At 35.6% G+C, this 15,331-nt stretch overlaps 3 protein-coding genes across 4 annotated transcripts in view; 2 read left to right on the top strand and 1 right to left on the bottom strand.

The window, feature by feature from the left end:
• The window catches only part of LOC148955948 (E3 ubiquitin-protein ligase UBR3-like), a 263,283-nt gene that overhangs the window by 52,510 nt on the left and 195,442 nt on the right, over positions 1-15,331 (top strand). The window lies entirely within an intron of this gene.
• LOC148955952 (E3 ubiquitin-protein ligase Ubr3-like) overlaps positions 1-15,331 on the bottom strand; it is a 107,397-nt gene that overhangs the window by 30,234 nt on the left and 61,832 nt on the right. The gene's annotated exons all lie outside the window — the stretch shown is intronic.
• Positions 1,057-12,042, top strand: LOC148955954 (lactosylceramide 4-alpha-galactosyltransferase-like). 2 transcript variants are annotated; one of them, XM_089093321.1, is made up of 2 exons: positions 1,057-1,203; positions 10,370-12,042. In XM_089093321.1, exon 2 carries the CDS (start codon positions 10,379-10,381, stop codon positions 11,387-11,389), a length of 1,011 nt encoding a protein of 336 aa, XP_088949447.1. In that variant the 5' UTR covers positions 1,057-1,203; positions 10,370-10,378; the 3' UTR covers positions 11,390-12,042. The 2 variants fall into 2 exon arrangements, with proteins under 2 accessions (XP_088949447.1, XP_088949440.1); XM_089093314.1 differs by lacking the exon at positions 1,057-1,203 and adding an exon at positions 2,571-2,641.

Genomic DNA, 15,331 nt, shown 5'->3' with positions numbered 1-15,331 from the left:
GAGAATTTTTGAACTCATGAATAGGCTCGAATCTGTTGTAAATTTAAGCTGTGATTTGAGAAAGACTGATGAAAACATTAATGTTTGCGGTCAACATTGATCACGCCGGCGGCGCGCCGCTGCCGGTCTTCCCTCATCGGCGCGGCGCCGGGGTCTAACCACGAACTGTTTGACTAAATAAAAACCAAATGCAATAGAGTTTTTACTCTCATACAAAATTTATGCCATGCAATCAGACAGATACGTGGTAAATTTCTCGTGGAGGACTGGGGGGTCAATTTAAAATAAAACGCAAAAAAACAAGAGAATTATATAACAAATATTAGAATTCGGTACTTATGTATTATACCAACAACAGTCGAGAAGATTGCTGAATGTTCGATCTATGAAAACCGGTTTCATAGCCACTAAGACAAATAACGGGTGACACAATAAATTGGACTTGTATAATTTTGGATATTTATTTGCCCATCAGGGGTGGGGTGGGGTGGAGCAGGGGAGAGGAAGGTTTGGTTACTTTACCCTCACCCCTACCCCTAATGTGCAAATATATAGCCCAAATTATATTATTACATAAACTAAGGCTTGGTTACTTTACCCACACCCCACCCCTAATGTGCAAATATATAGCCCAAATTATATTATTACATAAATTACAGGATTATATTTTCATCATGTTTTGGTATATTTCATTATGATCAACCTAACTTCACTTATTGAGTGTGCTTGGTATAATACGTAAGTACCTAGAATTCTAGGAATAATTTATAAAATTCGAACTTTCTAGAGGGTTTGGTTCCACCCCCCACCACACCCCCCCCTCTATCCCTACAAGTATTCACTTGCTGTACCATGATTTCTTCTGAGAATTCAGTTAAAGACTCGATATTCAAGCAAATTTGTAATAAAGCCACCCCTAGCTTAAAGCATGTAATGAATGTCTAAAGATATAAAGAAAACAAAATAACTCTCTGTCAACTGGTGGGTATGTTAAATTCTCAAGTTCAAAACAGGTTCAGTACTCATTGAACAATGTTTGGCTGATATAGACCGATGCAAACGAAAATACACGGCACCAGCGAATTTTGTTAGGTTACACATTAGTTCGTAGAACTAACCCAAGGATATCTGAATCTGAATAAAAGTAGAAATCCGACATTTTACACGACATTTGATGAGTAAACTAGCGAGAATTTTTTTTAGGTAAGTTGGATATATTTGTTTTCATTTTCATTAAAACTATTGAAACAGACAACTTTACTGAAAACTAAGTTTGTTTGAGTTTTTCAAAGATTAAGACAGTACAGTGAAATGTATTGACTTCATGGTTATTTATTGATAAGCCAGTAAATGACCGTTGAGAACTTTAAAATTAGAATTTTATTTTCTGCTGGCCAAATGAGGATTTTTCTGCTCCAAGTCGTGTTTTGTTGCGTCGGTTTTTGTGTTTTCAGTAAATCTCTAGTGTTTCAGTATTCTACAAATATAGGGAAATATCATGAGTTAGGGTGCTTGTTAAATATCCCGACCAGACTCAAGAAGTGAAGTTAGATTATCATAATGAATATACTAAAATATGATGAAAATGTAATACTTTAGTAACAAAATTACATAAACTAAAACAGAGAATTATGGAAACATTGCCGCCCAGAACGTCTTATATTGAATACCTAACCTAATCAAAATACCAACTCTATATATTACCTATTAGTAAAAATACCTACAACGTAGTTTATCTCCCTGAGCTTAAGTTAATTATCTCCGAATGCAAATATAGAAACCGTTTTTAAATAGATGAAACTTATTGAGTCTGGTCGGGATATTTAACAAGCACCTGAGCTAGTTTATTTGAAACAATTTTTCACAAATATGTTGTACAAATTGCGAAGCAGTTATTTCTGCTCATTTTAAATTTCAACTTCACTTTTACGTACATATTTCTTTTAAATTAATTATTAAGTTAATTAATAAGTTTGGTACTTATCTGTAAAACGGAACACACCCAAGAAATGAAGTTAGTTCATTCCTAATGAAAAATACTAAAACATAATGATAATATAGTACTTTAGAAACAAAATTATGGAAACTACAACAGAGAATTATGGAAAGCAGGTCGCGCAGAACGCATTATATTAACTATCTAACCTAACCGCCTCTAAATATTGAATACTTAATTAAAATATACCTATATCGTAGTTTTCTCACTCAAAATAAGCAAATCATAACCGATTCTAGAGAGGCAAACCAGTTTTTTTTCAAATCTTAGACAGCGTAATTCTTGAGTGTGTTCCGTTTAACAGACAAGTACCACAAGTTTAATTAATAATTAAGTTAGATTTCATTAATTCTCAAGCTCAATATTATTGGCTGATTTAGATGTTTCTTTTCGGCGTCACTTTATTCGCTTTCGTCCGAGGAATTGGATATATTCTCTGAGGCCAACCTGACTCTTGTACATGATAATGGTAATAAGCTTACCTAAGCTATGGATGTCGGGTATTGTGTAATCTTGGAACGATAATTTCGACAGGACCTGTGCCTGTCATCATCAGTCTTGAATTTGAACCTGATGATGACAGGCACAGGTCCTGTCGAAATTATCGTTCCAAGATAACACAATACCTGACATCCATAGCTTAAGGTAAGCTTATTACCATTATCATGTACGAGGAATTGGACTTAACGAATGTCGCACATCTACTGTGGTTTCCTTTGTAAAGTGATTATAAGCGATAAAATATCTCTTTATACATTATTTATGTATCTGTATTCAAAATTGCATTTCTCCTAAAAACTTATATTTACCTGGAATGTTTGTAAAGTCCTTCCGAAATTCCCTTCAAGTGAATAGGATAAGGTCCAAAAAACGCCAAGTATCATTTATTGTTGTTGTTTCCTTTTCAACTGTTTATTCTTTTTTCCTCACGACTGCTGTGTTCAGTAAACATTTAATATCTAGGGCACTTTTGCAGTTCAAATGTTTTTTCCGAGTAAGATATGGCAAGAGATTTTTTCATTTTTAACGCGAAATTTTGCACATAGATTCACTATTTCTAGAATAGGTTTTCCGAGGTTTTTTTAGTTCTCTTATTTTTTGCAAATGTTGTTCCTCAGGTAACGTGCCAAGGATTTGCTCAAGACGTAGGACGCGCCCAATGGTCAAAACAAACATTTCGGGGGGTTTAAGCCCCCCTACCCCTCCCCCTCTAGGTAAGGCGTTGGGTATTGCCAAGCTTCTGTGTTCACCCTCTTCTGATTTCTAAGTCTTAGGCATTTGCCTATTTGACAGGTCCATTACTTATTGAAATTTTGACATTAAAATATTTTAATTTAATTTTCAGTTATCTGTCTGGTTCTGAAAATGCAATTCATGTTATTTGAGTAGAATTTCAAGCCATATCAATGGTTTTTTTTTCTAAATTTAGGAAATGTATTTGCAGATCTTTGAAAACCTACGGGTCAAAGTGAGAAGGATGGCTTTAGCCGAAGACAAACTATTTGAAGTACACAGCAACGTTAACTATTAATCACTAGTTTTATATTAGGCAGAAATTTATGTTCTTTAATTAACCATCCTTTCTACTACAATTTAGCGAAAACTTTGAATTGATCATGTACTTGTCCTGAATGGCGGTACATGAAGGAAACCAAATCTGTCAAGGGATACCACCAGATGGCTAATTTAATAGTGTATATATATACAAATTTTTAAATTAGCCAATTGGCCAACCAGTATTTTAAGCCTAGGAGTCCAGCTGGACATAAGAAAACATTAAGAAAACAAATTCTTACTCCATAATATGCAGAATAATCCTAGTTAACACATTTTGCAGGGGGAGAGCCTTTATCTTCACTTCTTTCCTTGTTTTTCCAGTTTTTCTAAAACCAACACTTTCAAATTTTTATTAAAAGTTTATTACTGAAATGAAACAGCACATCTTGCAATTATTGTGCAAAATTAACTCCATATATTTCCTTTCTCTTTCGGAGGTGTAACAAGGCAGTTCTATTACTGTTGCAAGGTGGTTTTCTATTTGATTATTAGTTACCTTAAATAAAAAGCTATCAGACCAATAATCAAAATAAAATGAGCGCAGCACAAAATGGTAATACAATATAACTAGCCAGGAACAGGCCTTGAAAGAAAGGAATAAAGCAAATATCCTCCATTTGTCTCTAGATTACTTCCCAACTCTAGGAATTATAAAACAGAACACCTATACTGAAATTAGTTCAGCCCAAAGTCTTGCAAGCAGAGGGAATGTGGATGATTTGAATCTAATCCATAGTACGAATCACAGTTTATAGAATTATCCAGTAAGTTTATCGTAGATCATTTCTGGTCTTCATTCTCGGTACGAACAAAAAGCTCCTCCCACTTCTTTCTGCAATTAGCGGGTTAGTCTGTTTCCGTCAATCAATGAGAAATGGTTACAAAGTGCTTTATTCGTAATAGCGGGTTTCCACTTGTTTCGTGTCCAAGAGAAATCTGACTTGTCTATCCGTCAAGAGATCTAATGCCGCTTATGTTTCTATCTGCAAAAACGTTCTCTGGAGCACTCGCACCTTGGTCCGGGTTTTTATAATGGGTGAGATAGGGTATGATCATACTGCTAATTCTATAAACTGTGGTACGAATATAACAGGCCAAAGCAGGAATATCAGACTTGAATTTAATGTAGCATCAACTAGGGAGGCTTGTCCCATGCCAACATTCTATACACAAGAAAATCAGATAAAAATTTAGTTTTTAAACTTCTCCCTCAAGAGTCCATTTACTTTAATGCTAAAGATAATTTCTGAGCAAGCTCCGATCAGAAACCTAGTTAGGCTAGGCATAATCTCAGACCTGGTAAAGGTGAACTATGCACGTTTCTGTATGTGTCATAGACGAGCAGGAGCGTAGCTCCAGCATTTTTATTGAGGAGGCAAACAAGTTCAACATCCAGAGAGTTAAGGGGCATGGGCTATATAATAGCTTTTTTTCAATTTTTTGGGGGGCAACTGCCCCCCCTGCCACCCCCAAACGACGCCACTGTAGACAAGTAGGTATGACAAAAGCCTAAAGAGCCAAAATAAGTTATGAAAATATCTCTGTTTATTGTGTTCAATACATTAAAAACAAAATATTTGTTTCGCTCAAAAATTAGTATATTTTCTTTCCTCTCCTTGAGATTGTTAAGTCCCTTGGAAAAAAAAAACCTAGCCTAGGCAGCTGAATTTATATTCATGTGGGACTATGCTTTCTTTACCTGAGAAATTTTTTTTTCGTCACTGAGCCTCAATCCGTTTCTAGCACACATGGGATACCAAGACCGTACCCAGAGGGGGGAGGGTTTGAACTCCTCCCGAAATGTTTTTTTGACTCGTAAAAACATAACAAAAATGGATATAAACAAATTTTGTAATGCGTTTTTTGATTTTTTTTTTTGTACCCCCCCCCCCCACCGAAAAAAAAACTTTGAGTAAAACCCCCTCCGAAAAAATCCTGGGTACGGCCTTGTGGGACACACATATATTTAGAAATTAAAATTTGTAACTATGGGGAAGCTGATTTCCAAGCCAAAAGGATACAGAGAAGTACAAAATAACGCCATTGTTTGGAAATAACAAATAAAAACAAGACATAAAATATGAAAGTCACTGTTTATTTCCTCAGTAAGACAGTGAAAACCAATCATGCATGGAATGTCAACCACTTTTGTAGAACATCACCAAATTAAATGAAAATCATCAAAAATGACCAGATTAAAAAAGAAAATCACCAGATTCGAGAATATAACCAGAAAAATCACCAGGAGGGTGAAAAATCACCAGCGGGCGCAACCCTGAGTGTGAGTAAGATTCAATTTCTGGTAGGCCACTACAAACATTTAGGTTTTCGGTTTTTCTTATTATTTCGACATAGAAGGAAAAACCTATTTCGAGGATTCGATTCCACTCAAGAAATTAAATTTAAGAGACAGGAGAATCAAGAGATTTCCATTTAGAAATCAGACCAAAATGCGTAATATTTGGATTTTCTTTCTTTTATTCACATTTTAAATAATGTATTTATCTAATAGCCTACTGATTTTTTTCACTTGAAATATTAGTTTAAACTAATTACAACAATAACAAGTGAGTAATATGCTACCATTTGATTCCCCGTGTCGTTTAGATGACCGAACGTCCAAGGCCAAACGAAAAGTAGGTCGTTCCCGAATTGAGTGCGAAGAGGTCGCCAGAAAGGATTTAAAGAAAACTGGTACTTCTTAGCAGGGTGTGAAGAGGAGTGCTTTGAACAGGTTGGGATTGAGGAGGAGCGTGAGCAGTTGTGTCGGCCTCAGGCGGCTTGGCGCTGTAGTGTGTTGCTAGCAATATCAGTAGTAGTTTTTGATTCCCTCTTCAGCAGTTTTTCAAAATATTAATTAAAAAAAACTTTCCGAAAAATAAATTTTTCAAAGAAAAGTAAAGGCCAGTTTAAAATTAACCTCAGCAGATACAAATACCTATTAAAATTCAAACCCAAAACGACCAGAAATTACTACTAAAGAATAAATGAAACCCAAAACGGACAAAAATTAAATAAACAATCATATCAAAAACATACAACAAGTAATAATATAAATGAATAAATAGATATTAAAGCGAGTAATAATTAGATTTAATATGAAAATCTATCTTAAAACGAAAAGCAATATATTGATATTAAATTATAAATGAAACTTAAAACGAGCAGATATTAAATAAACAATCAATGCAAACAAAACATACAATATATATATTAATGTAAATGAATAAATAAATCTTAAAACGAGTGAAACTTAAATTGAATATGCAAATCAAGTTTGAATCGAATAAATATAACTACTAAAAATAACTAAAATTTTGATTGGATGTGTTTGGAGAAAAGGGGGGCCTTTTTTGAAGTTTCTACGACACCGCCTCAAAAACATATTTTCTATCTGGAAATCAGCTACACTGAACAAAATGGCTATCTCAAAAGTTTGATTGGAGGTGTTTAGGGGAATGATGGGCTTAGGGAGGGGTGGGGGCTAGTTGCCCTCTAATCACTTTTGACTATTAAAAAGGGCACTATCCCTTTGAATTTCCAATCGAATGAACCTATTTCGAAGTTTCTACGACAACGACTTCTATAAAACCTTATATGCCCCCAGGGCATATCTTAAAACCCTTGCCCTGAAGGTTCTGGGGGAGTGTCCTCCTCAAAAACATATCTCCTCAAAAACATATTTTCTATCTGAAAATCAGCTACACTGAACAAAATGGCTATCCCAAAAGTTTGATTGGATGTGTTTGGGGAAATGAGGGGCGTAGGGAGGGGGGGCTAGCTGCCCTCCAATCACTTTTGACTATTAAAAAGGGCAGTAGCCCTTTGATTTCCAATGGAATGAGCCTGTATTGAAGTTTCTACGACGCCTTTTATAAAACCCCTCACTGTTCCCAGGGTATAAATCAATGGCTTTGCCCCGGGGGTTTTTGGGGAGTGTTCTCCTCAAAAAAATATTTTCAATTCCGAAATCAACTACACTGAAAAAAATAGATATCTCACAATTTTGACTTGGTGTATGTGGGGGAATAATGGGCATAGGGAGGGGAGGGGGCTAGTTGCCCTCCAATCACTTTTGACTATTAAAAAGGGCACTATCCCTTTGAATTTCCAATCGAATGAACCTATTTCGAAGTTTCTACGACAACGACTTCTAAAAAACCTTATATGCCCCCAGGGCATATCTTAAAACCCTTGCCCTGAAGGTTCTGGGGGAGTGTCCTCCTCAAAAACATATTTTCTATCTGGAAATCAACTACGCTGAACAAAATGGCTATCTCAGAATTTTGATTGGATGTGTTTGGGGAAATGATGGGCGCGGGGGGGGGGAGCTAGTTGCACTCCAATCACTTTCGACTATTAAACAGGGCACTAGCCCTTTGAATTTACTGTCAAATAAGCCTATTTTGAAGCTTTTACTGCACCTGTTGTAAAAACAGTATATGCCCCCAGGTTATAATTTAAAACCCTTGTCCTAAGGGCTGTGGGGGTGTGTCTTCCTCACTCACATATTTAATAACTATACAACAACTACACTGAGGAAAATAGCCATCTGAAAATGTCTAGTGGATGGATTTGAAGGCTGGATGGACATGGGGGGGGGAAGGGGGCTCTTTACCATCTAGCCATTTTCGACTATTAACAAGTGCACTAGTCCTTTATTTTCTAATTGAATGAGCATATTTTGGAGTTTCTACGACAACGCCTTCTATAAAAACCTTATATCCCCAGGGCATAACTTAAAACCCTTGCCCTGAGGGTTGTGGGGGAGTATCCTCCTCAAAAACATATTTTCTATCTGGAAATCAACTACGCTGAACAAAATGGCTATCTCAAAATTTTGATTGGATGTGTTTGGGGGAATGATGGGCGTAGGGGGGGGGGCTAGTTGCCCTCCAATCATTTTGGACTATTAAAAAGGGCAATAGCTCTTTAATTTCCAGTCCAATGAGCATGCTATGATGGTTCTACGATAACACCGTCTTTGAATATCTTATATGCCCCCAGGGCGTAAACTTAAACCCGTGCCTTGAGGGTTGTGGGGGCGTGTCCAACACAAAAATATATTGTCCATTTGGATATCAACTATGCAGAACAAAAAGACTATGTCAAAATTTTTAGCGGCTATGTTGGGGAAAATGATGGGCTTGGGGGGGAGGGGGGCTAGTTACACTCTAATCACTTTCGACTATTAAAAAGGGCACTAGCTCTTTAATTTTCAATTGAGTGAGCCTGTTTTGAAGTTTCTACGACAACGCCTTCTATAAAAACCTTATATGCCCCCTGGGCATAACTTAAAACCCTTGCCCTGAGGGTTGTGGGGAGGGGTATCCCCCTCAAAAATATATTTTCTATCTGGAAATCAACTACGCTGAACAAAATTGCTATCTCAAAATTTTTATTGGATGTGTTTGGGTGATTTATGGGCGTGGGGGGGGGGGCTAGTTGCCCTCCAATCATTTTCGATTATTAAAAAGGGCACTAGAACTCTTGATTTCCAATCGAATGATACCCATTTGAAGCTTTTACGACAACCCCTTCCATATGAAGTGCCTCTGGGAAAAAAAATAATAATAATAATAATAAAACATTGGAGCCGTATGGCCTTTACTATAGGCAACGCTACAGCGTTGCCTCTGATATTTGTTTGCTGCCATGACGTCTGCGTCGCAGCCCCCACCCCCTGTTCAAATAAACTGACACATCCTATTTCTCAATATTTATAGAATAATGAAACAAAAAATAACACTACTTTACTGAAAACGAAACCCGCCTCGGTTGCGAGCCAATAATTTACCCAAGCATTTAATGTGTTTTTAAGTGTTTGTGTTGAAGTTTGTTCTGAACCCCATCATAATTTTTTCAAAGTGTTTTCTTTGTTTTTACCGGTTTGATTTGCGTTTTGTGTCTTTTCTTTAACTTATTTTCTTTTGTTTATGCTCTGTCTTTTATCTTTTTTGGAGGGTATTAGCCTACTGGGGCTATTGAGAAGGAAACATGTTGAGAAAACAATTCTTGCTTCAAAATATGTAGAAAAACTGTATTTAACGAGTTTTGAAGGTACTTCCATTATAGTTCACCCCCTTCCCCAATGTGCGAATATATAGCCCAAATTGTACATTTTCCCTTGTTTTTCCGTTTCTTGATTTCGTCAGCGTTGATTCAATTTACGGGTAGACGGGTTGAAACGAAAAGTGACGCATAACAAAATACATGGAAAATATATAATTTGGGCTATATATTGGCACACTAGGGTATAGTGGAAGTGCCTTCAAAATCTTTTAAATACAATTTTTCTGCATATTATGAAGTAAGAATTGTTATCTTAACATGTTTCTTTCTCAAGAGCCCCAATTGTACGTTAATGCCTTTTTTTGTATGGCAGATTTTTAAATAAATAATAACAATAAGAAGAATAATGGGCAAGGGAGGCCAGGCTAGTCTGTAGCTATAAGAATGCAAATCTATTCCTTTAAATTCAAAAAAAGAAATCATTAGTAATAAAGAAAGTAAAAAAAAGAAAAGCATAATAATATACCAGTCACGATTGGCTAATCTGTAACCATAAGAATACAAATATATCTATACAAATTCAAAAAAAATTAAATTCTATAAATTGGAAATGCGATGTAATAGAAAAATTGCATTTGCATCATAAATAACATTCCATAAATATTTTCTTGTATTTAAGCTGTTTTCTTATAAGATGCGCTCTTCCGATTTTTTCCTTTTTTACAGGTTTTGTCAAAATTACAAATAAAAAATTGAAAACATTTATGATTGAACTTGTTATTTCTCAAGATTTCTTTCTTCTAGGAGACTAAGATGACAGTCCAAACGAGGTATTTCGTTTTAATAGGCCTCTTGTTTGTTACTATAATCATGGTAGTAAAGTACACAAATCTCGAAGCAAAGTGGAATGAATTCCTCCATATCCAAATGCATCAAATTATGGAACCTGGCATCGAAATTCATACGCTTAATGAGATCAGCGATCACCACGATTTCAACACGACCTTCTTTGTTGAGAGCAGCGACGCGGGATATTTAAATCCGCGACAATCTTGTTGTGTTGAAGCTGCCGCTCGAGCACAATATCCACATCTTGTTGTGATTTATATGACTGGAGTTAAAGAAGAAAAAATGGAACAGCAGAATGACTGGATAAAGAATCTTACTAATGTCAAGCTCGTCCAATTAGACGCAAAGAAATTCTTCACAAATGATAACTTAGGACGAATCTATGAAGAAGTAAAGAGTACATCCTCCCACAAGGTAGAGCATGTGTCTGATTTGGCAAGAATCGCGCTATTAAAAAAATTCGGTGGACTCTATATTGACATGGATGCAGTTTTAATGAAGTCCACTGCAGATCTTAATTCTTTTCTTTTAAAAAACTTTGCAAACGGAATACTTAAATTCCACAAAGGACACCCAATAATAGAGGCTTTGTATCACCGTTTGAATGAAACAAAGTTCAACCCCATGTCGTGGATTGGTTTAGGTGAAGAACTTATAAGAAAGGTTGTAGTGGATACTTGTAACTTCACGACAAACAATTTCGAGGAGGCCAGTCTGAATTGCAATGTAACATTTCTAAATAAAGAGTATTTCTTGCCCGTTTTCTGGGGTAATTGGAAGGATTTATTTGGAAAAAATATTGAATTAGAAACTTTTAAGCCTGAAGTGATGAAACCTGCTTACGCTATTGAATTTAGCAATTTCTTAACGTCCAATATTCCTATTATAAAAGGTAGCAGACAACTTTTTGAACAAGTTGCGAAAAAATACTGTCCAAGCGTTTATCACACCATGCCCAAGTTCTGCAAGAGATAAAATGTTATATGGCATGGAAAAATTATTTGAAAAATAAAGTGAAGTTCAAAGAAAACAGGATTATCATTTGAAAAATGAATAATGAATTTTTGTTAAAAAAAAACGAAATAAAGTTAATCCAAGAGAGTAAGTGCAACTTGCCAGAACCAAAATCCTCACAAACATTATCCCGTGACTTGATGTTGGACATTGTTCTATTGATCTTATTTTCAATAATTTGTAAGACCACACAGGCTATGCGTGACAAAATGAAAAATCGTGAAGAAGAAAAAGGAGGATATTTCCGGCCAATGAAAAACACAAAGATAAATTTGCAGACATTTCGGTCGAGATCTCCGCTCGACCGTCCTCCTCAGCGCGAAAGAGTAAAATAAAGAGTAAAAAATGTACCCGTTACCCTCTTATCGTTCCTTGAAGAGGGCCTATTTAAACTTAGTGTTTTGTTTTTATTTTGTGCCTAGGACTATGTCCCTGTTTTTTTTGTTTTTTTACTTTATGTTTTCTTTTGAACACTGACGGTCGAGCGGAGGTCGACCGCGGGTATAGCTGTTCGTTTCGTTTTTACTTTGTCCTTAGGATTTTGTCTGTATATTTTGGTACTTATGTATTATACCGCCAACACTCAAGTCTATGCTATATATAAATTGAGAACAAACCGGTTTTTATCTTTCGGTATTAAGAAACAATTAGCTTGTGCTTAGTTAAAAACAAGTTGCAGGTAACAGAAAACATTGGAATAATATAATTTGGGTTGTATATTTGCACATTAGGGGAAGGGGGGCTAGAGTAGCTTATCCCTCCCCCTAATGTGCAAATATATAGCCCAAACTTGTTTCTAAAGTATTATATTTTCATCATGTTTTGGTATTTTTCACCAGGACTAACCTAACTTCACTTTTTGAGTGTTGGCGGCATAATGATAAGTACCATATTTTTTACTCTGTGTTTTCTTCTGTACACTGAAGAGTCGAGCGGAGGTCTCGGCCGAAATACCTGCATATCTATTCTTCCTTTTTTCACTGGGTGGAAATATCCTCTTTTTTCTTCTTAACAATTTTTGTCATTTTATCATTAATATAATTGTGTATGACATTGTTGTTAAGATACATAATCATGTGATATTGTATATGGAAATTATTCAATTGGTTGTAGTAACTGGTTATTTATACCAATCAATCAAAAAAGATCCAAGAAAGATGTTTTCCAAATAAAAGTAAACATCAATACTACAACCTTAAACGAGGGATAATAAAGTCATATAATAATTTAAACTTAAAAAACAAAAAAATTAATAAGAGTGGATAAATGAAACCAAAAATGAATAGAAATCAAAATGAATAATCATAAGGGTGAATAGATGAATTTTCAAATAAAATGAACAACAAAATGACAGTAAAATGAATAATCAAGTCAAATTTAATATGAACAGAAGTCACCACAAACAGAGCAGGGCTTCAACCCCCCCCCCCCCTAACCCCTCTAAATCCAGAGCGTCACTTGCACTTTATTGAAAATAATTTGTATTTGGAGCAGTGAGATTTTCATTTGTCACAAAATTAACAAAAACACAAAAAAATAATATCACAATGCTAATCAAGGTTTACAAATAAGAGCTGCTGAAGCAGTGAGAGTACCCCCCCCCCCATCTCAAACCGTCTAAGAGGCTTGAGTGCCACTTATGCTTGACTGAAAACTGTATGTCTATGAACTGTGCGGTTTTTATTAGTCAAACCATTAATGACGATAAAAGTCAAGATTACACGAAAGAAAAAAAATATTCAAATAATTACATTAATGAATTTCAATTTAATTTTGCAATATTTTCAAATGCCTCTTATTTCTCAAAAATTTCCATTGCATTCTATCTCATATAAAATGCATGCCTAATTAAATGTTCTAAATGAGTACTGACTAGTGAAGCAATTTCTTGCGTTTATTGACGCAACAAATAGAACGGACGAATCAGTAAAAAAAGAGGAACTTTATAATATATTTCTGTTTTCAGTAAAGCGCAAGTGACGCTCTAGCCTTTTAGAGGATCTAGAGGAGCGGTAGCCCTACTCATATTTGGGTTGATTTCTGTTTGACTTATGCTTCACTTTTTAATTTTAATTTCTGTTCATTTTGGAATCATTTATTCATTCATAGTAATTTGTTAATTACTCTGCAGGTCAACTCTAATGGGATGAGAAAGGATAATAAGGGATGACTTAAAGGAAATTGAAACCTCACGGGGGGGGGGGGTTAAGAGTGAAGTTTTGGGTACTTATTTGTTAGCCAGTACACACTCGAGAATTTGGATCTACAGGTCTGGGGTTGGAACAACTGAGACGCTTGGGAGATAGATAGGATATATATAATTTGGGCTGCATATTTGTACATTAGGGAAGAGGGGGGTTAAGCATTGCGGGGCTACATGCAAAATGTAACCTTGCCTAACCAAAAATTACCAACTAAATATAGCTACAATGTAGTTTTCCACCGAGCCGAAGCTATTTGTCTCCGTATACAAACAGCAATAAACCGGTTATTGTCTGATTTTATAGATCCAAATTATCGATTGTGTACTGGCTAACACATCAGCATGGGCGCCCATATGGGGGGGCCGGGGGGGCTCTTGCCCCCCCCTGGCTGAATGATGCTGCCTTATTTTTATATTTTTGTTCTGAGATTTCTATTATATAGTATTAAAAGTGCCAATTAGACAAAGTTTGCCCCCCCCTGGAATTCAGCTTATGGGCGCCCATGCACATCAGTACCAAGTTTTGAATAGATTGGAGTGAAGGAGCAGTATGTGTAGCTTTATTGGCCTTGGGCGGCTTGGTGCTGCAATGAGTTAGTCGTAGTAGTATTCATAGTCATTTCTGTCGTTTCATGTTTGCATTATTATTTGACCTTATTTCTGTTCCTCTTAGGTTTAAACATGACCGTTTGCTTTTCTTAGAAACAATTCTCATTTGGATTTTTTATTTGTAATTTATTTACATCTGTTTTTTTTTAATTGACATAGTTTTCTTATTGGTTAATTTTAGGCTTATGCATAAGTTTGTTTTTACTTTCTTCGACTTAAGAACTGAAATGTTTTAGAGTTAGAACTTCTAATTAGAATTTTGGGCAAAATTTGAATGTTTAGTCAAGATGTTCGATCAGTCCAAGATCTGTGCAGAAACTTTTCGTAATGTTTTGCCATAAAACATTGGGTGGAAAGAGAGTGGGATTTTTATTCATATTAATTAAAATCTGAATTTTTTTTGCTCTTTTATAGGGCTGAAACTATACTGTAGGCCTGGACAATATACATATCTTAATCCACCGTTTGATAAAAAATTATTTTTAATATTCTATTTTGTTCTAACTGATTATTTGTTCAAGCAAGTAAATGAGAAACTGATTTATAAAAATGACTTCTTATTTTGTTGTCTTAGATAAAGAGTCAAATGTCATGAATCTATACAGCAGGGTTGCCTTCTTAATTTTTTGTCTGAATGGAGGCTCCCTTCGCTCTGTCTAGGCCTGGCTCCCTATATAAGATGTGTATCAATCCGTCTACGCCTGATCCCCTATATAAGCTCCCTTGGTCAGGAGATTTTACGCGGATGAGCGAAGCAACGACTTAATTTGTTGCCGTAAGAATCGATAAACCGAATTCAGTATCTAAAATGAGAGACCACGGAATCAAATGGGGAGGAAAAGCTTTTCTGGACTTAGATTTATGCTGATGATTTAAGCACCCTAGATGAAAGTGTGAGCAAAATGAATGAACTTTTAGAGGTTTTGCGAGATCAGGTTGCTAGAATAGGTTCAAAAATTAATGTTAGGAAGACTAAGTCACTAAGGCTAGAAATAAGTGAAGATGAAATCGTGACGGTGAGTAACGAAAAGAGTGATCAGGTTAACAGCTTCACTTACCTTGGTAGTATTATTAGTAAAGACAGTGGGAGC

This window comes from Artemia sp. Qi Xiang Cuo, chromosome 1, assembly GCF_049724085.1.
Source record: "Artemia sp. Qi Xiang Cuo chromosome 1, ASM4972408v1, whole genome shotgun sequence".
Lineage (NCBI taxonomy): Eukaryota > Metazoa > Arthropoda > Branchiopoda > Anostraca > Artemiidae > Artemia > Artemia sp. Qi Xiang Cuo.
This window is presented reverse-complemented; position numbering and strand designations above follow the sequence as displayed.